The sequence below is a fragment of the Schistocerca piceifrons genome, chromosome 3, assembly GCF_021461385.2.
Source record: "Schistocerca piceifrons isolate TAMUIC-IGC-003096 chromosome 3, iqSchPice1.1, whole genome shotgun sequence".
NCBI lineage: Eukaryota > Metazoa > Arthropoda > Insecta > Orthoptera > Acrididae > Schistocerca > Schistocerca piceifrons.
Genome location: NC_060140.1, coordinates 937754153 through 937781221, shown reverse-complemented (window position 1 = coordinate 937781221; position 27069 = coordinate 937754153). Strand labels below are relative to the sequence as shown.

At 38.4% G+C, this 27069-nt stretch overlaps 1 protein-coding gene across 1 annotated transcript in view; it reads left to right on the top strand.

The window, feature by feature from the left end:
- LOC124787671 (proton channel OtopLc) overlaps nt 1–27069 on the top strand; it is a 700713-nt gene that overhangs the window by 567165 nt on the left and 106479 nt on the right. Inside the window, exon 7 of the mRNA XM_047254488.1 lies at nt 23170–23371. Within this exon, the coding sequence (XP_047110444.1) occupies nt 23170–23371 (202 nt within the window). The remainder of the gene's footprint in view (nt 1–23169; nt 23372–27069) is intronic.

The following is a 27069-nucleotide window of genomic DNA, read 5'->3' as shown; positions in this document are numbered from 1 at the left end:
GGAGAAACATTATGCATGGGAGGAAAAATTTGCCTAATGGTTAAAGTGCTCTGCTTTAACAGTTAAAATTGACTGTAAGAAAGAAAATGAAACTGCACATTCTCACAGCATAGCATTTTCTTTTTTGCAGTTGCTTCTATTAGGAAACCCGTACATTGTTGTTTTAGAAAAGTACAGCTTATGTCTGTCCAAATGTTTATTGGAATATTGTGTAAATATTTGGAGTAAATCTGTCAGGAATTTTTTGAGATTTTTGGAGACAGCATTTTCCTTTTCCCCCTTAGACTCAAGAATGGTTGAGCATTCCTACAGACATATTGTGAGTAAGATTTCAGAACAACCTTTTCACTAAACATACCATCTGTCATTCCATCAGCCAGCTAATAAAGTAATGACTAACTTCACTGACAATGATTTTCTGTGCCGTAAAGTGCCTGACTGTACAAATCACTAACTCCAACATTCATTCATCCATTCTTCTTAGTTCAAAGTTCCCATCAAGGAGGCTAACCTTCACATATGTGGAACAAATCAAGATATACTCTCTCATATGTTGTTGGAATTTGTCAGGAGATATTTTTCAGTAACACAGAATACACACTTATTGGAGGAAGGTCAACTGATTATGCAGACTACAGAAGTTGACATTTTAGGGAGAGCACTGGTTATTATGGGAGTAGTGTGAACAGGTATTGTTCTGCTGGAAGATCACATATTTGTGACAGTGTGAAAACATCACACAATGAACTGGACAAATGATTTTTATGTATACTACACACTAAAGTGTTCCCCTAACAAGCACCAGAGTTGTGTACTTCTTGTAGCCTGTAGCCCCCATTCAATGATACCCAAAGTTATATGTAAAAGACTTCACATCTACTATTTGATGCTTCCTTAGTACTCCTTCAGATGCAAAATGTTTCAGGCAAGGTTCAGGCATATTTCCTGGAATGTGTCGCACTTCACTGAATGTTGTAGGAACATAAGCAGCCGAAGTCAAATCTTTTGTTTTACATATTAACCAAACAACTATGACACCATGAAATGGTCCCTGTTTACCTAGAGTTGTTTCTGTATGTCACTACCTGGTAAACTCTGCCAGCTGCCCCCTCCTGCTTGGTGGCAAACTCTAAGTCGGTCATCTGATGCAAAAGCTGAGTCTGTTAGAGTGATATGGTGGAGAGGAAGCTAAGATAGTAGCGTTGTTGCTTGTGGTCCTAATTGAGACTTAGGGCGCAAAATTGGTCCTGCTGTGTGTTGCAGTTGCCATGAGATCAGCAGTAAATCATTGTCTGATGTGAGTGTCCAGGCATGCATTTTTACACTACCACTGTCTGGATCCTAACCAATATGCATGTGCATCTTCCTTGGACAACTGGAGCCAGTGTTGATTCACAGCTGACACCTGATACCCAACAAGTTGGGCAGTTCTTCACAGGAACCATTCAGCTCTCTGTAACCTCACAATCCATTTTCAATAAAATTCAGTTGATTATGGATTTTGCTTCTCAGTATGGTCTTGGCATATGTACAATGTTTCCTAAACTAGTGTGCTTAAAACATTTCACCCTTTCAGAAATCATATACAGTTATTATTAGCTCCACATTATCTTTCTCAATACATAGTAACTATTCTATCCACAGAATAATACTATAAGTTACTGCATTAACTGCCCTGCTCAGTGATCTGTTCAGTTATGGTATTTATACATCATGTCTGTACATGTGTACATTGTTTTTATTATTCCACTGGTGTATTGAATGCACTGAGTGAATATTTAAGTAAACGGTTAAATAAAGAACAATATGCTGTGAGTAGGTCATTCAAATATTAGCCAGCCATAATTGTTTTGAAATGCTATTAGCCTCCTTATTTTCTAGTGAAATATATTCCTGGCTCACAGAGAGAGAGAGAGAGAGAGAGAGAGAGAGAGAGAGAGAGAGAGAGAGTGTGTGTGTGTGTGTGTGTGTGTGTGTGTGTGTGTGTGTTTGTTTTTACAGCCATTATATTTGATAATAGCATGCCAAACAAACAAATCTTGGTGGCACTCATAACTGTATAACCATTTTCCTCTGTGTGGATACAAATTACTGAAATGTTATAATTAATCGATCATAAAAAACTTTTGTCCATTTTATGTGACTCCAGTTCAGCAATTCAGTTGATATGTTTGCTGTTTATTAATACACAAGACTTTACTACTATGATACTGTGGTAGATGAATATCCAAAAAGAATCTTACATTTCATTTTTTTTTTTTTTTCACTTGAAAGATTCCTTAAAAATTATGGGAAGGGTTCTCAGTCTTTTGCAACGGCATACATGAATAAAAGTTCTTGGTTTTCAAGCCGCGTCAGTTCAAATAAAATCCTTGAGCTTTCTATGACCATCTCCACCATCGTCATCAGGAGTTCACTGACTTCCTGGGCTGCTATGGTTTCTCACTTATATAGGCATGATGACATCATCAGCAGTCAATTGAATAGACCCAATGTGGCACGCACACGTAAGTCGACCCGGGCAGCTAGCGGAGCTATTGCCCGCGGCAGCACCATTGCCGTCAGGTGGCGCCAGGGGCAGGTGCCATGTTTGAAACTTCCACTCCCTTGTTGCACACTGTCTTTGCTTTCTTTCAATGTCCAATGCCCGCCCCTATACCCTGCTGAGTGTTTACCCCCGGTCTCTGTTGAAATTATTGTTGTTTAAACGAATTTCAGCTGCTTCGTTTATAACGGAGTCTCAGTATGTAGAGGCATAAGCCAACACTTTTGTATTTTTGAACTGTATTTTATGTCTGTTTTCTAGGCAATGCTCTGCTATGACCGACTTGTCAAGCTCCCTTTGTTTTATGTGCCACTTGTGCTAAGTACAATGCTCTGCAACTGTGTGGATTGCTTGTCCAACATACATGCTGCCACATTCACAGGGTACACCATACATGCCAGAACTCGAAGAACAATGTCGTCTTTAACAGGGCACAACATATCTTGTATCTTGGGGGCGGGCTGGAACACTGGTCTCAGCCCATGTTTCTGGAGCAGATGTCCTAACTTACTGCTAGTTGCTCTGCAGTATGGCAGATTAAAATGGTTCAAATGACTGTGAGCACTATGGGACCTAAAATCTGAGGTAATCAGTCCCCTAGAACTTAAAACTACTTAAACCTAACTAACCTAAGGACATCACACACATCCATGCCCCAGGCAGGATTCAAACCTGCAACCGTAGCGCTTGCGTGGTGCCGGACTGAAGCACCTAGAACTGCTCAACCACAGCGGCCAGCAGTATGGCAGGAATGCAGTCCATTTGGCCTCTTCTACTGATTCACCAGGCATCTTTCATTGGCGGCCCTTGAAAGCGTTTGCAATGTCTCTTTTTGATGTATCCATTTTCCCTGAAAACACGTTTTAAGTTCTGTAGTTCAGACTGTAGGCGGTCTACATCTACATTTACATTTAGATCCATATTCTGCAAGCCACCTGACAGTGTGTGTCGGAGGTAATCTTGGCTCTATGAACCAATGTATTCAAGACAGCTTTCTTGTGTTCATGGTGGTGGAAACTATTGGTGTTCAAGTACCGATCAGTGTGTTGGTTTCCTGTACACTGAATGACCAAACTGGCTCCCTGTCTTCCACTCAACCAAAACATCCAAGAATGGTACCTTGCCGTGCTTCTCCATCTCAACAGTAAATTTAATATTGGGATGGACACCGTTCATGTGATCGACGAACTGCTGTAGCGTATCTTCACCATGAGGCCATATCAGGAAGGTGTTACAATGTATTGTAGAAAGCAAGAGGGCCATAATGTCGCAGTTTGTAGATCCTGCTCCTCAAAGTGCTCCAGCAGTCGCAAATTTCTTCATGGAGCACTTTGAGGAGCAGGCTCTGCAAACTGCGACATTACGGCTGTCTTGCTTTCTACGGTACGTTGATGGCACCTTCATGACATGTCCTCATGATGAAGATACACTACAGCAGATCGTTGATCACATGTATGGTGTCCATCCCAACGTTAAATTTACTGTCGAGATCGAGAAGAATGGCAAGCCACCATTCTTGGATGTTTTGGTTGAGCAGAAGGCAGGAGGCCGGCTTGGTCATTCATTGTACCAGAAACCCAAACACACTGATCGGCTTGAATGCCTATAGTTTCCACCACCCTGTACACAAGGCAGCGGTCCTGAACATGTTGGCTCATAGAGCCAAGATTATCTCTGACGACAACCTCCTACAGTCTGAATCGCAGAACTTAAATGTGTTTTTGGGGAAAACAGATACAGCAAAAGAGACATTGCAAATGTTTTCAAGGGCCGCCGACGAAAGACACCTGTTAAATCAGTAAAAGAGGCCAAACGGACTGCATTCCTGCCATGCTGTGGAGCAACTAGCAGTAAGTTAGGGCATCTGCTGCAGAAACATGGGCTAAGACCAATGTTCTGGCCCGCCCCCAAGATACAAGATATGTTGCGCCCTGTTAAAGACGACATCGCTCTAGAGTGTCCGGCGTGTATGGTGTACCCTGTGAATGTGGCAGCATGTATATTGGACAAACAATTTGCATGGTTGCGGAGCATTGTACTGAGCACAAGCGCCATATAAAACAGAGGGAGCTTGACAGATGCACAACATAGGAGTGGCAGTTTCAAACATGGCACCTGCCCCTGACACCACCTGACGTCACCGGTGCTGCCAAGGGCAATAGTTCCGCTAGCTGCCCGGGTCGGCTTATGCACACTCGCCACATTGGGTCTCTCCGATTGGCTGCTGATGATGTCATCATGCCTATATAAGTGAAAAACCGTAGCCGCCGTGGCAGTTAGTGAACTCCTGATGATGATGGCAGAGATGGTCATCAAAAACTCGATGATTTTATTTGAGCTGATGCGGCTTGAAAACCGAGAATGTTTTATTCAGATTATGGGAACTTCATTGGTTTACAATTAAGGTGCAATCACAAGCTCATGCAAATACTATAGTCATGTGCATACATACATTTCAAGGTCTATGAAGTATATAAAACAATTGCAGTAAATAAATTAAGTGAATTTTGTTGTTAAATAGAATAATATGTCTTTACTATATCTTAGTTTTGTTGTTTTATAAAATGGGAAACATTATTTTCTATTGTATATTATATGATAATTAATGCCTAAGAATATTCTGTGTAAAAATTATTACTGTTCTCAAATGAGATACACATACACAATTGCAGATATTCTAGTCTGACACTTAATCTTGAAGATAACTATGAATGAAATGGGAGAAGTAAGGAGAAAGATACTGTGAAGATTGTGTGCTTCTTGTTAGGCTTCTAAATAGGTAAAGTCTCCAACCTCTCTGTTCAGTATCATTCCTATTTTTTAATTCTCTCAATCCCTTTTTTTCCTGATTTCAGCCAACACTGTTACCCTATGTGTATCCTCACTTTTTCTCTTTTGTTTTTGGATATTCTACCACATGTTTTCGTACTACTAGCTTACTTCTGTTAAATTATGCTGTGTAGAAAGGCAAGTGGGTTGGGGATGGAATAGATGATGTGATTGTCAGGGGTGAGTGGAAGTCAGAATTATGAAGAAAATGTCTGTTTTTATTGCAGTTTAGGGTTTACATTGCGACCCTCCAGTATGTATGTACTTAATGCCCTATGCCAGTCACATAGACAAAAGTGGTTGGTGACCAAAAGTTAAAATGTATTAGAAAGAACCTGTGGTATTACAGAGGAAAAAGCTGAATACCAGAAAGAGTCTGAGGCAGACGCAAAAGCTAGAGTACAGGTGAGCCAGAGGCAGACAGACTAAATCAGTCTGCCCTGTATCAGATGTTATATACAAAAGAGCATAATGCAGGCAGGCAGATGTGATCTCTCTCCCACACCTCCTGTTTGGCGATTCCAAGAATGCTTGTCTTTGTTGTGACTTGGTATGGGCTCTGTACTGCCCTTGGACTTTTGTCTATCATTTCAGCTTTCAAGTAATGACGTTTGTACTGGACTAGAAAGACTAGGTACTGAATGTAAAATCTTAACGAGATAGAAGGATAGTAAAAACTGTTACTTTGTAGGGGTCCATGTTGCAGCCAACAACTAGAGTTGTGCACTATATCAGTTCAATGTATAGTTACGGATGTCATGTATTGTGGTTTCCCTCGTTTATTGCTACAGTTTCTTTTACCAATGGTCTTCCCTCCCCTTCTGCATGCCATTTCCTTCTCTTTAGTGAATCTTCTCCTGTAGTAACAGTCTACTGTGCAACACCCACTTACATTTGTTGCTTCCAGAAAATGGAAACACAAATATTACCATTATCATAAATCTAAAACTAGTTGTTTTAACTAACAGACCAGTGCTTGGTTAGTACATTGCCTACTTTTAATGTCAACTTTTTTTTAAGATAACTTTTTCTTATTTTATTCATATGAAATACAGTCAGTTTTCTGAGTGAATAAAGAAGATAAATTTTCATTACTGTATCTGCTGTATTTATTTGTTACTGATTTGCTTACTTGTTGTCCTGTGTTGGCAGGCTTACCATTGTTAAAAATAATGGTTCTGGATGTATATTACTTCTGAAGGAAATACATTGTTACGATGGTACGAATGAATACCGCAATTTCATGTTTATTGGCTCTTGCTTTGTTATGTTTGACTCAAGCATAAGCTTTCTTTTTTTTTTTTTGTAAAAATATTCTAATTTTGTCTAAATCAACTATTTATTAATGTGACTGTTGAGATGTGTCTCTATTTTCTCTGTTCGTTTCTGCCTTGACACTGTTGGCTGGAAATGCATGTTGGAATATCAATTAGCTGCAGTGTTAATGTATAGGTGTTGTAGTAGTTGTTGCTATGCCTCACAGAGAGAGAAGTACCCACGTAAGATGAAGGACTTGGCCAAGCAAAAGCTGCAGGGCGGACTCATGCAGAGTCCGCAACAGGTGAGTCTTCGACAGCAGCTGCTGTGTTTGTACGTGTCTGTGTGCGCACGTGCATTTGATATAGCCTTTACTAGAGTAGAGTAGTGCTGGTAGGAATCTGCCTTATCTAGGATAGTTATTCTTCTGCTGCTGTGCTTTTCTGCCACTAGGCACGTTTGCATTCCAGTGTTGCTTTTTATTGCTGCAAAATAGTGCTGGGAGCTACAATGCAATTGTACATTTATGAAAAACTTGCAAATAAGAGTATCTGTTGAATATGAATTAATAACCGTTGAAAGAAAACTGTTCACCTCATATAGTCAAGTCAAATAAATTAATGAATAAGCACCAGGAGAACAGTTTGTGGACTCTTTTAAATAATCAATATGTATAAGGCAATCAGTGCATGATGCAGGTAACAGAAATTAAAACTACAGAAACTGAGATCTTTTCTGTGTGATGTATTTTACGGTCTGTTTTCTGTGGTGTGTGTTGGTAGTCTGTCTCTTGCAGTGCTCTGTATTTAATAATGTAAAAATGTATGGCATGGATATTTCTATGACATTATCAATGCATGAAAAGGCGGAGAGCAAAAAAACATTTCTGAGTGGAAAATTGCACACATTATCAGTGTCTTCCATTTTGCAATATGCAGTATGCTAAAAACAGTTAGGTGCTTTCTACATTTCTACCTCAGTTCCTTCTTTCCTTCCTTCATCAGAATGAAATGCTGAGATGGGTGATGAGTGTCATTCCAAGATTCATAAATGAAGTGACATTTCGTTATTTTGCGTAACAGATGACAGATGCAGGAGTCATCCAGTTCAACTAAAAACTGTAGGTCCTACACATAATAAAAACTATCATTTTCTGTTATATTATGAAAGTAATTTTAATAGGATTTTAACCCTTCACCTTTAAATCATAGTTCACTTGTTTTTGCTTGGAATTGCCTGAGAGACTTCAAACTGAAGTGCCTAACTGTATGAATAAGAAAAGAAAGAAGAAGCAGATTAGTGTTAAAAGTCATAACAACAGTGAGATGGAGCACAATTCAGAGTAGATTTGGAAGGGAAAAGAAATCAGTCATTTCCAGAATCAGTCTTGTCAATTCAAAAGAACCATTCTAGCATTTGCCTTAAGTGATTTGAGAATAACTGGAAAATCTTAAGTGTGTTGGGTGGATGGAATAATATTTTCTCCTGCTGTGTAGTTTAAGTTTGTTTATACGTTTTCACATTTATTGCTGGTTACATACAATCGATGTCAGTCAACCTGTGCAGTTGTCAACAACAAAAACATATTTCAGTGTGGCATATTTTAACAAAAGTTGTCCATGTATGCATATATAGACTGTAAATTAATCCTTATTACAGACTGAGCACATGGAAAAAGATAAAACTAATAGTCTTATAAGGTAATATCTGGAAGATCATGGATGATGTGCAACATGCAAAGAGGTATGTCACTTGTATCATTGTGTTGGGTAAATGACAGTCTATATCGTATGATGAAGCGTGATGTAGGTGTCAGTCATGTTATCTCAGAATCTTGTGTCTGTCAAATGTGGCAGCCTTGGAAGTTCATCATAATGTGATAATGTGTAGACATGGAGAGCTTCCCAAAGCTGCCTCCTCTATTGCATACCATTTTCACTACAACGACACATCTGAGAAAAACTGTTTGGTTTCCTCTTAGTAGAGCAGACTAATAGCATAAGTGTATAATCAGTTATTTTATGTGGGACTGTTACATAAAAATTCATAGCCCACCAGTCTTAAAGTTGTCTCAGCTGAAGTCAGTAACTTCAGTTCCATTTTAAACATCCTTCACAAACCACAGCTGCACTCACTTTACTATGGATACTGTCAACTTTCCAAAAGAAGTCAGTACCACATATGATATTTTTATCAGTCTATTCGTATCCTTTATTTTATATTTCGCTTCAGGTTTACATCTATATCAGTACTCCGCAAACTGCCTTACAGGCTGTAACTTAATGTGTCAGCACACTATGGCTGTTCTTGTAGTTGCTCATATTTTTGCCTCTGTGCCTATGCTCGTGAGGCATGTTACACTGTGTGGGAGAGGGTATTTCTGGTGCTACTATCATTTCCCCCATTCCCTGTTCTGTTTGCGAGTGTTGGTTGAAAAGAATGAATGTCAGTAAGCCTCCATAGGATCCCTGATTTTCTTATTGTAATCATCTTGCTAGAAGTGTGGACGGGAATAAGACCTTGTTTGACTGTTGTTCAAATATAAGCATTCAAAATCTCAGTGGCAAACTTCTCTGTGATGGACAACACTTCTCTAATAGTGTCTTCCATCAAAGTTTGTTGAGCATCTTTGTTATGCTCTTGCACTTAGAAAATTCTGCTGTAATGAAATCCAAAACCCTTCATCAGTTCTTCTATTAATAGAATCTGATAAGGGTCCCAGACTGATGAATGTCTCACATATGCATTTCCTAAAACTAGTATTATGTGATCATTCCACATTAGATCACTCTGAACAGTTACTTCTAGGTATTACACTTATCAATGAGTAGAGCAATTTTTTTCTCAGTAGTGTAAGCAAACAGCAATGGATTTTTTCTACCATTTATAAAGAACATATTACTTTAATTTGTGTTCAGGGTCAACAGCCAGGCATCAATTTTCAAGCCTGTGCAGATCTTACTGTGTTTCAATTCAGTCTTCTTGCCCTCAAGGCTACCTTTACAGCTATTAAATTCCTCCATTTAAAAATGAAATGTTGAGTTCTACCTATGACAAAGTCATGAATCAAATCACAAATCTGATCCATTACTTGGTAAGCCCATACTTTGCTCACTAAATAATAGTGCAGAACTGGACTCTGGAGCAGCAGACATTATTGTTGAGTTGTTAGAATCTTAAGTCACCAGATATTCATCGTGGAATCTGAATGCAGATAACCTCTAAGAAAGTATAACATTATTGAGTTAACCTAAATTCAACAAATGATGACTGTGTCAGTGGTCATTCAATATACCACAGGAAATTATGGAAGAATTGATAAAATGTGACTGGTATATGTAAAAGATGCCATACTTATTTCCACATTATTTAATGTAATTGGGCAGCAGTTGTCATTTCGCAGACAAAGGAGATCGTGAGGCACCAAGCACACCATGAGTATGTGGTCTTTCAAAGAGTATCTGATACGCAAATAAAAACTGAAGATGGTTTCAGATATATTTTCATAGCCAAATCATGATTTTGCTTTTGGGGGCTTGTTACTTGTCAGAATTTACATTTATGTGCAGATAATCATCTCCGAAATAAAACAATTACAGAATGATCTAGGAAGTTATTGCTCCTTAATTTTGTCACAAGTAGTGGTTTGAGAAAACAAGCAACTTCCATTATTACAAAGTACCTGGTTATGGCCTGTTTATTTGTATGATTGGAGATAGATATGTAGAATTACAGGCAAGATCTTGTTCAAATATCATGAGCTAAATTTATCATTATCTGAATACAAATCATAGCCACTTCAAGCACATGATTTAATCATTTCCCTAATCAGATGCATAGAGTATACTTCAAATGTTACTTCGTCTTTGCTAACCCAAACTTACGAAGAAATCCCACATCAGTGCAAAGTATGACATCCTGTGTCTCTAACATGGTGATTATATGAACAAGATAGCCTGTATTTACATTTTTGTGCTAGTTTTGTGTTAAATTTTCTAATTTTTGTCATTGATTTATTTTTTCATCCTAAAGTGAAATTCTTTAACTCCCATTATGAAGAAGAACCTCCAGGAATGTCGATGGGGTCAATCTCTGTTTTAATTGCCCATTGCAGGCAACTTCTGTGGAAAGTATATGAACAACAAATTATGATTGGTGCTAATCTAATGATACTATGAATTACTTTTTATATTTTTATGTATATTAGAGGGAAAAGCCATTGCTCCTCCTCCTATGCTACTGGTCCACTGTTTTTATTTAATACTTCTAAACAAAGCATTCATGCAACTTTACATAAAATACTACCAGTTGTCTGCTGTCAAAGCCAAAACATGTTTAATATAAACCTTATGGTTCTGTGTAATTTACACTGCAGAGTACAAATATTTTCATAAATTGTAGAATATGTGACTACTGAATTTTTTTCACTAATCAAGGTATGAAATCCATTATGAACCCCAGACAAGGATGAATAGCCTATGTTGGAATCATCTTTACTTAAAGTATTGAGGTTGTGACCTGCACAGTCAAGCCTAGTTTATCTGTTGCTAGTTACCAACTAACCATAAATACCATTAGCACAATTATGTATTGATACATAAGTGTAAGAATCTCTAGGTCTCTTTGGAGGCTTTGTAATATATTCAGTTATCAGCTTTGCACAATATTCTTGCTGCTTACTTCCACTGAATAAATATTTTTTGATGTTAGGTGCATTGCTCAGAAGATTGTCTTGAAACAATATTGAGCGAAAGTTTGATAGCTATGTCATCTGCAGGTTATTACAATGAGAGAGCTTTCTAAGTGCAAAGCAGACAGAATTGAGCTTTTTGTTTAACTTATTCATGTGCTTGTACCATCTCATTTATTATTCATCTGGATGCCTAGGAACTTCATACATGGAGCTCCATCCAGTATGTACTCTTTGATCTCTACTTCTAGTACTCATATCTTTAAGTCCGTTTGACTGGTTTGGAATTGCAGACTATGAGTCATTGTAATAATAAATGTTAAGCTGTTTGCTGTGAACTGGTTGTAAACCTGTTCCATTATTCTCTTACCTGTGTCTGTTTCGGATGAGCTTGGGGCCTTTCATCAGTATACTAATGCAACCACAAATGTCACGGTTTTAGGAAGTGTCCTGTAATTTCTGAGTTAAAAGATTTATTTAGGACAAAAACAGGAGTGTCCAAAGTGCCAGGCATTGTTACTTGAAATTGGAAATAGCTTTGCTTCATAGATTGCAGTGAACATTACATTTGTGGATAATAACGCCCTACTGCCAATCATCACTGAAGATGGAAGTTCTTTCTTTTACCCTCTGACATATTTGTCAAATAGTTGTTACAACAAGTTCATGTACCAGACTGTGATAACAATTCTGTAATACAAAAAATAAAAAAAAACTGGCTATAATTTTGTCCTCACTTTTAGTCAAAAAGTATATATTGTTCATTGTTCTAACGAATAATATTTTTGTACTGGATTGTTCATTTGATAATAATTCTGTAGCTCATCCCTCTGAACAGGCAACTAATTCCTTATTGTGATCTACTCAGATGTCTGCTACATCCGTTAAACCATAGAATGAATACCATCATTAACAAAGGTCAGCACTCACTGAACAGACAGTAGACAGGCACTTAGAAATGGATGAGTATTAGCAGCATTCGAAAACAGATGGAAAAAATATAGGAGGAAGGAGGAGGACTGCAATAATAAATAATATACAGTATGGGGTTTCAGGATGGCAGGTACCCACAATACAAAATAGATGGAGAAGTCACTATGGGGGATAAATTTTTCTGAGGGAATTTCACAAACTGCCAAATGAGAAAAGCATTTAAATGTTTACTGACATGTGGAAGAGCATAATTATGCAAATGGACAAGATATAAGAAAAGAAAGTTGTGTGTTTATCTACCTGGAGGATGACTTTGTGCAAAAGCTAGGACAATTCCTGCCTGTTGTTCACTGCCTTGACTGTTCACTGAGAATGTAGGTAATTTTCCTAGAGGGGTGATAGCAAAATTCATTGCAGCTGGTTTCATTGTCATCTTGCCAGAAATTAAAAGCTGGTATGGACTATATATATATTTTTTAAACTGCTCAGTAATTACTGATAAAAGGTAAGTATTAGATCCTTTATACATTTTATCTTTGCAAGAAATAAAAATCTGCCATTAAATCAGCACTAAAAATTCCACAATTTTATTTAATTACACACTAACAATAGATTGCAAATATTAAATTTTCTGCTAAATTGCATTGTATTCACTACATCTATTGGGGGAAAAAAATTGGCTGCCAGTGTCACTTTGTGCTAACTGTTCTGTAGGATTCAAATCAACTGCAGCCTTCAGCCTCTTTAATTTATTTGACTATTATTAAATATTTCAGGTAAATGTCACCTTATAATTAACAAATTGTCAGAATATGCATGGCATCCAGGATACTACATACATATAATAGAGGGAAACATTCCACGTGGGAAAAATATATCTAAAAACAAAGATACTGTAACTTACCAAATGAAAGCATCAGTATGTTGATAGAGACAATAACAAACACAAATAAAGTTGTGTGTGTGTTTGTGTTTGTTATTGTCTCTATCAACATACCAATGCTTTCGTTTGGTAAGTTACAGCATCTTTGTTTCTAGATAGACTATCCGCTGCTCGTGGTCTCGTGGTAGCGTTCTCGCTTCCCGAGCACGGGGTCCTGGGTTCGATTCCTGGTGGGGTCAGGAATTTTTCCTGCCTCGAGATGACTGGGTGTTGTTGTGTCATCTTCATCATCATCATTCATCTCCATTACGGTTGGAGGAAGGCAATGGTAAACCACCTCCACTACGACCTCGCCTAGTACGGCGGTGTGGGTCTCCCGCATCGTTCCCCTACACTCTGTCACAGAGTATGGGACTTCATCATCATCATATACATAGATAGATAGTTAGATAGTTGGAATCACTATAAATTCATTCATATATACTATGCTTTTGCGGAAAGATATTCCAGATATGATTTGTTGTGAGACAGGCATTTAGTAATTTTCTTTCCTCTCTTACTATTTACGGTAAAAGATTCTATTATCAGTTGTCTTTGGTATTTGTCTGTGTAAAATTCCAGGTGTTTTACTTTGTGCTTTGAGGAAATATGAGTGATTTTCCTTTTTTCTATGTTGAATTCTAAATTTTAGAGTTGCTTCTCAATACATTCATAAAAGCAACCTGGTTCATGGTGCACGGTTCCAGATGCAGGTTGCCTATATAATGGCTTCCAGGGGCAACAAAAATTTGTTTTTCAGTGTTTCGTATATTACTGACCAAATTTAAAAATTTAAAATGCTGTAATAATCAACTCATTAATAGGTATAACTTTATGTTCAAGGTTCAAGACAAGCAATACAGTTAGAAACCACACTAAATCATAAAAAGAGCTGCACCCAGAAGGACAAGGTGGATTGTGACCATTGTTGGCACACAAGTGGATGTACCAAACATATGAAATGATTACATATTTAACTTTGAAGGATCAATATTTATTATGCTAATGGCAACAAAATGTACATGTTAGTACAGGTCCCTACGTTGTGAATTCAAGTGTCCAGGCATTATGGCATAGAGTTGAGTTGTGCAGATCTTGGATGTAGTCCTGCAATGCTCCATCCCATGCTGCTTGCACCAGAGCATGTATTTCTCACAGGTTGGTCAGAGGAGCTAAGTCCTGCCGGCATGTTCATGGCATCCCACACATTCTCGAGTGGGGTGAGATCAGGCAATGTGGCTTACCATGGTAAAGCACCCACAGCTGGTGTAAAGCAGCAGTGTGAGGGTTATCATTGTCCTGTTGAAATGGGGCATGGCCGTGGGTGTTGGCAAATGACAGACCCACCAACTGCATGAACTCTTCACACAGCATGGAGCTATCGTGGAATCAGTTAGGAAGACTAATAGTGAATGGGCACCATAGGATATCACTCCTCATACCATTACAATGGGCTGGCAGGACATGTGATGGGAAACTGCAAGTTGCTATTCGTGATGCTCTCCGCTGTGCTTCCAGACACAGATCCGGTGGTTGCCACCTCCAAGGCAGAAATGGGACTCATCACTAAATATGACCCACTGCCAGCCTCGAGGGTACCATGGCCATCGTTGCTGAAACCAACAGAGTCGGGTACGGCACTGTGTGGGTAAAAGAGGCAGGCATTGTGAAGGTCGATGTGTAGCAAGACCTGCGTCATGCAACCACCTACCAATGGCACTAGCACTCTGGGGATGTTGCAGAGGAGGACACCTGCTGAATGGTTCCTGTCATTGCCAGCAGATCTTTGAACGCATGGTGGACAATCCATCACCCTCCCTCCTTGCAGCACAAGTCGAATGTCCAAATCCTCCATCTTGTGTTTGTGTTCCTTCTTGTAACCATTGCCACCAACAGTTGGCAGTGGTGGTACCTGTACAACCAGTGTGGTGCACAGTGCGACGATGGTATCACACAGCCTCTTGCAGTCCTTTGATGCATACCCTCTTGAACTTGTCTAGTGGAATACTCCACTGCCAGGTGTGTTGCCTGAGCATAATACACATTCAGGTGACTCTCTAGTGATGCTACCTGCTGTTGTGCTGGCGAGCATGGTTGTTTGGGGCCCTTTTTATGTCAATAATAATAATAACAACAACAACAACATCCTGGCCCCCTGATGACCATAGATGTTAAGTCCCGTAGTGCTCAGAGCCAACATCCTGGCCCCACCCATGCTCCCTGAGTATGCAGCCGACCATGCAGAACTAATCACTGGCATAGCTGATGGCGTGCAACATACCCACCCAGTTTGCAGTGAATCAGTTGGGTCCTTTTTGGTTCAGTTCTTTTTATGATGATCAGTATATGTACATTCGGGAAGTAATGTGACTCACAGTGCACAAATTAGCCAGATTATATTCATCCAGTAGTAAAGAATGACAGGACTTAGGAAATTCTAACAAACTTTAAACATAATTTCAAACATTTTCTAAGCTTTTACTCGCTTACAAGCTTAGTGTCAAACATTTAACACTTTACCTCATTTCTAAAGTAATCAGATATTTGAAGTTGTTTTATATACTGGAGCACAATTCCTTAAGGAATCGGGGCTTGGGGCTTTACTGGTTTGATATGCAGAGCAGAAATGGATTTGCAGTATTGTTTAGTATCATGTTACAGTTATTACTCCACAGACTCGCAGCACATTTATTTGTTTTACATTCATAAATTGTAGCTGTTGTAAGTCTTACTTGAAGCCCAACAAAATTTATGAAACACAAATACAGTTCTGTAACAACAGATTAAAATAGTTTATTACTTCATGAAACTAAGCAATAATAGTTCCTAATTGAAATTAATATAAGCCTTAATTCCATATAGAAATTAATATGCAGAAGTTCATGACTGAAATTGATAAAAGTCCAGGGGCTACTACCATAATTCAATATTCATGTGTGTTAACATAGTGATGGTGCAAACCACACATTCATCATCACTTAAAGTTCTGTACAATGGCAGTCTAAGTCAGTCCAGCTAAATAGCGGTGGCAGTCATAGTTCACTTGTAGAGATGACATCAGCAGGCAAATGGAAGGTTCCAGAATGAGATTTCCACTCTGCAGTGGAGTGTGCGCTAATATGAAACTTCCTGGCAGATTAAAACTGTGTGCCGGACCGAGACTCGAACACAGGACCTATGCCTTTTGCGGGCAAGTGCTCTACCAACTGAGCTACCCAAGCACGACTCACACCCAGTCCTCACAGCTCCTGTAAAGTTTGGAAGGTAGAAGATGAGGTACTGGCAGAAGTAAAGCTGTGAGGATGGGGCGTGAGTCGTGCTTTGGTAGCTCAGTTGGTAGAGCACTTGCCCACGAAAGGCAAAGGTCCCGAGTTCGAGTGTCGGTCCAGCACACAGTTTTAATCTGCCAGGAAGTTTCAAATGGAAGGCTCATTGGAGGCTGACTCATTCTCATTGCTATTGTCTATGAAAATTCATTTGAACGGCCAGTGATAAAAGTAGCTTTCACACTGCAAGCACCCTCGCCAGATGTAGGCAATGTTACACATATCGATATTTCTGTATCTTCCATTTGCACATCCAGCAGCATTACTAAACCACTCCTCACTGATTTGGCACATAGGCCCAATAGTAGCCTGATCAGTGCATGGGAGGACAACTCAGTGGTTGTGGCCAGAAACTGGATGAAGTCTTGATGGAAGGCTCCTGAGAAATGTCTGCAGCCACTGACGGTGATGGTGCAGTACTCGGAGTGTCTTGCATAGACACAGAGGCTTCTGGGAGGAAGTGGGTCCTGTGGAATGCAGAGGGTCTGATGATTCAACCATTGGTGAAGGTGGATTGACAACAATGGGTTACCACTCAGCTCACTGGAATGGAGGACCAATCGGCCATCCTCTGTCACCTGAGAGTGGAGAGAGATGCAACATAGTGGCAATGGTGGATTCTGTGACAAGGGAGCCTGCTGATCAGAACACCACAAGCAGAATTGGTTGCAGTGCCAATGCAGCATTCCATGTGTTGCAGCCACCGCCGCCGCCACCACCACCACCACCACCACCACCACCACCACCACCTGCCAACTATATAGTTTCCCCATGAATCCCTGAATCCATCCAGGATTTTGGCCAAATGGGCATGCCTACTCCCATGCATTCACATGCACTAGTGTGACCATGTTTGCTTTGTGTTCTGGAGGTGGAAACGAGAGATCCAGAAGCACCCTGTAAGGGTTCCCATGAAGGAGTTTGGCTGGGCTTTGACCATTCATGCGCGTGGAACTGTCAGAAAGTAGGAAGGTGTCTGGTGCTGAAGTTGATTTAACAGACCCTAAGGATTTTAATATTTGCACTTTTAAAGTGTGAAGAATCAGTTCTGCCAGCCCATTTGAGGCTGGATGAAAAGATGGTGCCATAAGATTTTTAATTCCACTGTGGGCGCAGAACCTTTCGAAATTAGTTGCTGTGAACTGGGGACCATTGTTGGTCACTAGCAACTGAGATGCATCCTCTATTGCGAAGATCCACTCAAAGACTCCCATTGAGTCCAGCATTGTTGGCTACTGCAGATAGCCAATATATGGAAGTGAGAGAGAGAGTTGACAATGATTAACCACATGGATCTGAGGTAAGGGTCCACAAAGTCAATGTGAACTTGGTCCCACAGTTGTTTGGCACTGGCCTTGAGACTAATGACTGAGCTTTGGCACCCGGCAGACAGCATAGTGCTGTACCAGTTCTGCAACATTGTTGTCCATACAAGGCCAGTAGACAATATGGCATGCCAGTTGCTTCATCATGTAAATCCCCCAGTGGTATTGGCGCAGGTGTTGGTGCACCTGACCATACCTGGAAGGTGGCACCCTAACTCAGCACTATTTGTTGTCTTCTGTAAGGAGCACCATACCTTGCTGATTCTGAAGTTGGTGCAGCCTATGTAAAACCAGTGAAGCCAGGTGTTTCTGCATTTGCCAAAGTGGCAGGCCAACATGACCGGACATACTGCAGGACTTGAAGAAGCAGGTCATGTCTAGACACTGTAGGAACATCTAGGAATTTTAAGGAATGCTTCATTTGGCTATCTAACTGAAAATAAACAATTTCCCGGCAGTCTGATTCAGGCTAGTGCGATAGTGAATGGTGTATTGAAAATCTGTCAGGGGACCCCCTGATGAAGGTGATGTGCTGTACACTCTGCAAACTTTGCCTTAGGTCCAAAAAGGGACAAATTCAGTTTATGGTCAGTTATAAGATGAAATCTGTGACCACACAACCCAAATGTGAAATTTATGGACACCAGAAATGATGGCCATTTCTTCTTTTTTGATCAGTGAATAATGTTCATTATCTGGAGTGTGTGTCTTTGATATAAACAAGATTGCCTCTCTGTACCACCCCCTAAGTTAGAGAACTGCCCTGATTCTATCTGGGGATTCATCTGTTACCATCACCAATGCCAAGTAGGTTTGGCACATTAGAAGGCAGGTTACTGATTGGGGCCCAGTTTTAACTTCTCTCGCTCCATCCTCTCTTTCTGTTCAACTTTTCCTCCCTCTTCTCTGTTTTCCATCAACTTCCCATCCCCCCCCCCCCCCTCTCTCTCTCTCTCTCTCTCTCTCTCTCTCTCTCTCTCTCTCTCTCTCTCTCTGTCTCTCTCTCTCTCTCTCTCTGTACATCTCCTTGTTCCATATCCTCCTTCACCCTCCTCATTATCCATCTCTTCCTCTTCCTCTTTCTCTGCTCAACCATGCCCACTCATATGTATGTCCCTTGGAACACATTCTGATACTGCCCACACAACACACCTGCCATGCAGGGCAGCCTAGATATCATGGATTCTAACCTTCCTCACCCCCATCCCTATGGGAGATACCTGGTTGTTAGCCTCACAGTACTTCCCAGATTGTAGGTAGTAGATGTACCAAATTTGGCTGAAAATGATCCAGTGGTTTAGAAGATGTGGAAAAAATGCACGTGCGTGCGCACACGCGCATGTGCGCACACACACACACACACACACACACACACACACACACACACAATTTTTTTTATGAATGTAGTTGATTTTGTGTCCCCTGAACTTTTCTGTCCTGTGCTCTTCTCTAAATTCTCTCTTGATATGTGATGTAGATTTTTCTTTTTCACTTCCATAACTAACTCTGTTCTGGCAGATGCAAATAGTTTAAGAATGAAGGTAACATCTTACCTAATGGTGGAAGCAGTGAGTCATTGACTGGCACACCAGAAAATAATAAAAACTTCAAAAGTTAGCAAAATTTCATTCTTTTTTGAGTGTTGCTCCTATTTGGTGATATGTTAGTTTCACTCATAAATTATTTCTTTTCTGTCATACACTTATATGAATAATGACCTGGTCAGTGGCCAAATTATTTAGTTATACAATCTGGACAGCTAACTCCTCCATCTCCATGACTTCATACTCTGCCACCATGCCATTTACTCCATGTAAATATCTTTTGCACATTAAATTGCCCTAAATTTTTTCCTCTCGATGTATATCTCAATAACTTTCTGCTTACCAATCTTTGTAGATTACTTCATATTATTCATCAACTCTGCTGCAACCCATACACAGCCATTTATGTATGAATGATCACCAGTCATCTTTCCACCAAAATGAACTCCACTACAAGACTTCAATATCCTCCCTTCCTGCCCCTCCCCCAACTGTTTCCCACTTATTCAGTTTAGATTGATTTATCCATCCTTCGCTATAAACCCAAACTGTTATCTCCACAATCTCCTTTTTCCTCTGTTATATCCTGCTCTCCATCCTTTCCCCTTCTCTATTTCACCCCCCCCCCCCCCTTGCCCCGCTGGTCAGTGTCCCCTGTCTGTATCAAAGTAAGCTTGTTGGTGCAATATTCTAATTTTTTGCCTTGATCCCTCCTCTTTTTCCCATGCCTGCCCTCCTGCTTCCTAGTTCCTTTCACTTGCTCCATCCAACACAACTCCTAACCAAAAATACACACACAGTGCAGGAACAATATGTGTATGTTTTTGTTTTGTTCTTAAAAAGTACTGAAGAAAGACATTATCTTATAGCTATGTTGCACCTTCCACATCTTGTTTGTATGCTTGTCTGCCACTCAGTGCATCAATTATTCGGAGGGTGATTACCATTGCTCTTTCTTCAGTTTGTACACTACCAAGAATTTTTCATATCACCATAAAGTCTCTTTCTATCCATCTTTTAAATGGTTCATGACAGCTTGCTGTCTATTTTGCGCACTTTTTGTTTGTGGCATTGTCTCACAGAGAACACAATTCTGATTTTGTAACCTTAAATGTTTCACAGCTTAAGTAATTTGTAACAGAAGAGTTCTGACATCAGTAACTGGTCTGAGTGTGCAGGCACTACCACAATGTTTTATCCCCTTGGTACCTGAATGAATTTATACATGAAAGAAAAAAATCAAAAATAATTTTTGTAACAAATAATGAAGTGTTACAGAGTTCATAAGGTCAAATCTAAGATATGTTATATCTGTCAGACATAATTGGGTAATGTTGCATATTTGTAACAAGAGGCATTTGAGAAATTGACACTTGTAACATTTCATTTAGTAGGAGATTTTTATTTTTGATGGTAGATTGATGAAAGCAGTTTTATTTGACCTTCATGCTCCTTGCATAATAATTCTGCCTATGTTCTCTGATTTTATTTGTCATGTCTTTTCTCTTCTTGCAGAGTACCTCTGCTATTCTGGATTTGAATTCTAGTAGATAATTTAATTCATTATGGTGATTTTTAAAACTTTAACAGTTCTTCCACAGGTGGGATATGAGCTATGAAATCTCTATTTACATTTCTTGGAGCATAAACCTCAGGTATCTGTTGCTAATAGCATATAAGCTTCGGCATGTTAGCAGTTCTTTAGAATTTCCACATCCCAATAAAGGTGAAATGCAGTCAGTAAACACTGTTGTGGTTGGCTGTTCATTGGAAACTTGTAACAAATTAAGGTGTATTTATGTAATTAATGAAAACAATTGATCACTGAAGTATTCTGGCACTATGAATCAATGGAAATATTTGCTTACAATTCACTTGACTTCATCTCTTGCATGCATCTACAAATTTACACAAATACCTAACAATGCATATTTTATACAAACATTATTTACAAATTCACTTGCACATGCAACTTATTTGTTATGGTACATGTGATTTGTGTCACATCGTAGAGACTTGTGTGTGTATGTGTGTGTGTGTGTGTGTGTGTGTGTGTGTGTGTGTTTTGTGAAGAAAGGTGGGAACAGAAAGTCACTCTAGAAGTACCCAAAACACTAGGGAGACAGCAGCACATGTCAGAAGCTTTGGTAGCTCCATGTAGAATCTGCACCTAGCACCAGTGCCACTTAAAAAACAGTTAACCTTCCATTTATTAGCGTTGTTTCACATGATGTGGATTCACGATGGTCAGCATTAAAGGGTTAAATGTGTTGCTCTGTCAGCACATTGTTCTCCAGAATATCACTGCAGAGCTGTGTTATTCAGTACAACACGTTACTGAACATTATTTGATGTACAGTTTCATTTTACCATTTGCACATGCTGAACATTTGACATTAAAACAGTTGTAGTTTTAGTAAGAACTAGAACATCAAATTTAATGTAAGCACCCCAGTTTGGAAACATTATACCAGAAAACTATGTCTCACTATTGCATTAGCTCTCTAGCACTGCTATTCATGTTGTAGATCTAGAAAATGGAATTAGAAATGTGAAAACATGCCAACTCCATGTAACACAAAAGTCTGCAATTTTAGGAACAAAAAATGTTTTTAGTGACAAAATGGTTAAGAATGAGTACATGAAACAAATGAGATATTTGAGCACCACTACTATTCTGTGTATACATTTTAGGAGGTGTGAATGTCTTAAAAATGCGGTAACTGGCATCTGTCTCTCACTCATACAATAAGACAGGAAATCTTTAAATATGTATCATACTATTTTCCAAATGCTGCTTGTGTTCATAAATGTGATTGCTTTTTTTAAGGGACATTGTTTTCTTGTATGCTGAAAGTAACAAAATGCTCACAGCATGCTGCTACTCAAAGGCATGGAAAATCTTTAAAGTATGCAAAAATGGTTTATTACCTTTAAATAGTTTAATATTTTCATCAGCATTTTAAAATCAAAAATCATAGTGTATGTAAAAGGTGAACAGGTTTGACTCAACAGCTTTAAATATTTTCATTAGAAGTGCTTATAGAATGACAAGAAAGTCAGGAAAGAGCTGCACTAAAGGCTTGGAAATTACTTTCTCACTCATGAACTGGATTTGCAGACACATCATTCACCTCTTCTGCATGCTCTATTCTATACATCTCTTTATTATAATACATTGAAATTATTGCTCAACCCCAAATACATTTTCTTCTGTTCACTACATCAAGTATTTTTTTTAAAACTTCAAGATGCACACAAGGTTAACAAAGACATTTCTTTGACAAATACATAAGACACTGTTAATATTGTTGATAATTTCTTCAGCTTTCAAAATGGTTAGCTGCTTCTTTTGAACAGAGACAGCAAAAGGCACACAATTTTTTGACATATGCTGATCCAGTTTATGTAGTAAACAGTGTAACACATGCAGACAAAAGGGTCAGGAGTGATATGGGAAGAGGGAAAATATCTGAAGGGGTGGATGGAGTGACAGAAACTGTTTGGGTATGGGAGTGGAGGGAAATCCATACTAATTACAAAGGAGGAACTGAAATTGCAGAGATCAAAAAGGACAGTAAGGTATGTAGTATTCTATTGGAAAGAACATGAGACAGATGTGCACAGGAAAAAGTAGTATGAAATACAACAGGCAGGGGAATTAGACGGACATGACAGTCCAGATGTAGGGAAATGTGCTAAGAAGAATAATTAAGTAAACTTCCGCTGCTGTGATGGAAATTTGTTCTCCTGTAAGTTGTACCTACACCTTTCAATTAACAATATACTTTAATACAGGGTGTTCTGCGCAACTTGAGAACCAGCAAAGATGTGAATTTGAATGATGGTGGTGGAGACAGTCCTACACAAGAAAAGTTGACTGGTTCATGTGATCCACCAGAGATGGTAGAACTGGAGTCTGGGAGACCTGCACGTAAACGAAAAACTTCACAGAACATTCACAGCCATGGAAGTTTCTTTCTAAGAGTAGGTGCTATAGGTGAGCAATAGAAATTATTTTTTATTAATAACTGTAAAACATCTTTCAAAACTGTAATACATCTTTCAGAAAGTTCTTCATACCACACACACACACACACACACACACACACAGATAAATTTGTTGAAGTCAAATCAGCAAGTAGTACAGTAAAAAGATTGATATGGACAAATAGTTATTGAAATTCATGTCAGATATAGATGTGTATGTGACTGGTTCTTTTTTTAAGTTCAGGGATTTTATGAAACAATGCAACCTAAGGTAACTCAAATATCTTTATCAGTAAAGAAAGAACCAGACCTGACAGCAGCAAAACTTGTATCAAGCTGATGATGACCTTCAAATACATAGTTTTCAGAAAGTAGCAAGAGAAGAATTAAATAAGAAATGTTATGGTTTAGCATTGTACTCATATATTTTTGTTCATCCCATAAATTTTACCATATATAATTTTTTTGCTCAGGTATAGTGAAATGTGTCTGTATTGGAGCCTATGTTATGGGGGTCTTAATTGTAGTATAAATTTTTTAAATCCTTTTCAAACTTCCTTTATGGTTTTGAGAAACATAGTGCCGCAACTTTATTTTTCATTTTTCATTATTTTATTTTGAATAAACCACTTTAAAATATTGTTTAAAGTTTCTGCTACAGTAAATGTTTCTGGATTGGTTTTCAGAAATCTGTGGCCATTAATGGAAAAATGAGGTGTGCCACAAGACAAGACAGTAGAAAATTATAAAGAAATATAACATCCAAAAAATAGAAGAAATGAGACAAAGAAATAAAGGAGAACTGAGAAGAGAGCAGAAAATGGAGATGGAAGAAAGACAGAAAAAAAATATATGTGGGGGAGGGGAGGGGGGGGGGGGAGGAAGGAAGGAAGAGATCAGGTGTTGCTATAAAATTCAGTTGAAGAATAAATCAAGGCACTGAAGTATAGTGAAACTATTGTAGGAGTATAGGTTATAGAGAAGGAAAACTATGCATATAACCCGGTGTCAGTCTGCAGACAACAAAATTATGAAAAATCTTTTTCTACCACACGTTCTCCATGAAAATGTCTCACAGATGTTCATTTCACTTTAAAAATCTGTAGCACATTTCTTACGTATCTACTCTATGTGCTGGAATCTAGCAGCAATATCCAGAGCAAGGGATAGAGATTTATAGATTGAGATTAAAAATATTATTTTCAGTATGGTTCAATACAAAAACTTTAGATGAATTGAAAAGTATTATGTAATAATTTTCCTCTGTTCGTTAGAAGAATTGTTACTGCAGAAGTTCCAAGCTTTAATATAGTAGACTGAACTGTATAAGATAAATCAGTCTTCCAGAAAATATGATTTCTAATAAAATTCCTGTGACTTATATTTGACATGTTAAAAAAAATTGATTAAGGGCTACCATTTCTGTGTGCTCAGGTAATAAGTTCTCTTTCTTTACATAAGTAGCTTCAAAGATGATATCCAGATCTCAAAAATCAAAGCAAAAAATACATATTTTAACAGTTCATGAAAATACAAAACTGTCAAAGGTAGTCATTGGTTACTTCAGGCTGTTGTTTTACTGAAATAGTAGTACTGGCCTAGTTAGACAATTGTTGTCCTCATGCAAGCCTAAAATATCTATATGCATTTGCATCCATACTCTGTAAATCAATGTGAAGTGCATAGCAGTTACTAGGGCTTCTTCCCTTTCCATTCATATATGGATCATGGGAAGAATGACTGTTCAGATGCCTCTGTGTGCTGTAGTTAATTTAATCTTATCCTGACAATCCCTTTGGAAACAATATGTAGGGAGCTGTAGTACGCTTCTGGATTCTAATTTAAAGTTGGTTCTTGAAACTTTGTAAGTAGGTTTTCTTCAAGATAGTTTGCATCTGTCTTGAAGTATCTGCCAGTTCACTTTCTTAAGCATCTCTTTGACAGTATCCCATGGGTCAAAAAACCTGGCACTGAGCAAAATGCTTTTTGGAAATTGAGAAATACTGCATAACCTGACTGCCTTAATCCACGGCTTTCAGGATGCTGTATGAGAAAAGTGCAAGTATTTTAAATGATTGATGTTTTCAGAATCCATGCTGGTTGGCATGGGGGAGGCCATTCGGTTTGGAATATCTCATTATGTTTGAAATCAGAATATGTTCTAAGATTCTGCAACAAATGGATGTTGAGGATATTGGATTCTTGTAAAAGAATGTGATCTGTGCTTTCTTCCAAAAATACAAACACAGAAGGAAATATAGCTAAACCAAATTCAAAAACATCCAAAGTTTCAGAAATGAAACTCTTGGTGTATGCTAAAGTAGACCTGCACTTCATAATATCACTATTTTAGTAAATTTATTCAGCACACATTAAGAGTTTTGTTTTTGAAATTATCAGTGTCTTTGCATTTTATTTTATTCTTTTTTTCATATGAATCTCTGTCTTTTTAGGTCTGCTTTCTAATGGCATGAGTATAGAAAACGGACAATATATTATTTTTGAGAAAAGCTTTCATTCCATACTTCAAGAAAGAATATAAAACATGATACTATTTACATTCTGATAAATAAAAAAGAGTCTTCTACTATAAGCTGCTAAATATTACAAACTCTAGTATAATATGTATAATATGAATGGGATATGTTGGTACACCTCCGGAAGACATTAATGTAATTACGTTTTTATGTCATGTGACGTTTTTATATAAAAGGAAAGCAACTCGAGGTGCTGTAAAAGACTATTTTTGGAGGACAGTGGAAAGCTTCTCTCAGTTGTAGTCCTTATTTCAAACTACTTTTTTCAAAAAGTAGAAAATTGGAAATACTAGTGTTGTTCATATTGTTTAAGCACTCTGTTGAGCATAATTAATATTTTATTAACTGATAGAATATAAAAGAATTCTTTTTTATGCAACATTTTTTAAGAATTCTGTATGTGAATATAGAAAGGATTGATTGCTACTGACGATGTAGAGGAGATGTTGAGTCGTAGACAGGCGTAATGAAAAAGAATGCTAAAATATTTAAGCTTTTGGACAAACTCCCTCTTCTGAGGTGGAAACACATCCATCCACACAAGCACAGATCTATCACATATGACCACTGTCTCTGGGCACTGGGACCCAACTGCCCCAGCACCTGGAGACAGTGGCCATGTGTTTCGGAGTTGTGGTTGTTGATGGGTGGAACTGGGATGGTGAAGTCAGATAATGTGCTCAAATGGAAGGTCTGGAGCCCCCACATCCTTGCTACAGCATTCAACAGGTTTAGAGCAAAAAAATTGTGAAGACCAATACCAAACAAGTACTGTTTAAACAGTTGTCAGGATTTTTAATTAATTACCACCAAATAGATATCAACAAACAAACAATACTGACTGAATAGTCAGTTGCAGGGGTGAGGTCACAGAGAAGTTAGCTGAATGTCTCAGACACAGCTGTTATTAATTACCAAAACACCTGTCATTATGTTGAAATCAAGAACTGTTTGTAAAACCAACAAATAACAATATTTAAAAAGAGGTAGCCTCCAAGAAACAATTTTACTGAATTAAAATGCACTGAAGTTTAGGAGAATTTGTCACATACAGCTACTTTTAGTTATGAGAACCACCTATCATTACACTGGAATCAGATTTTTATAAGCAACAAACAGTGATATTTAGAAGGGAAAGGCAAGACAGCAGCTTTCATTAAACAGTTATAAG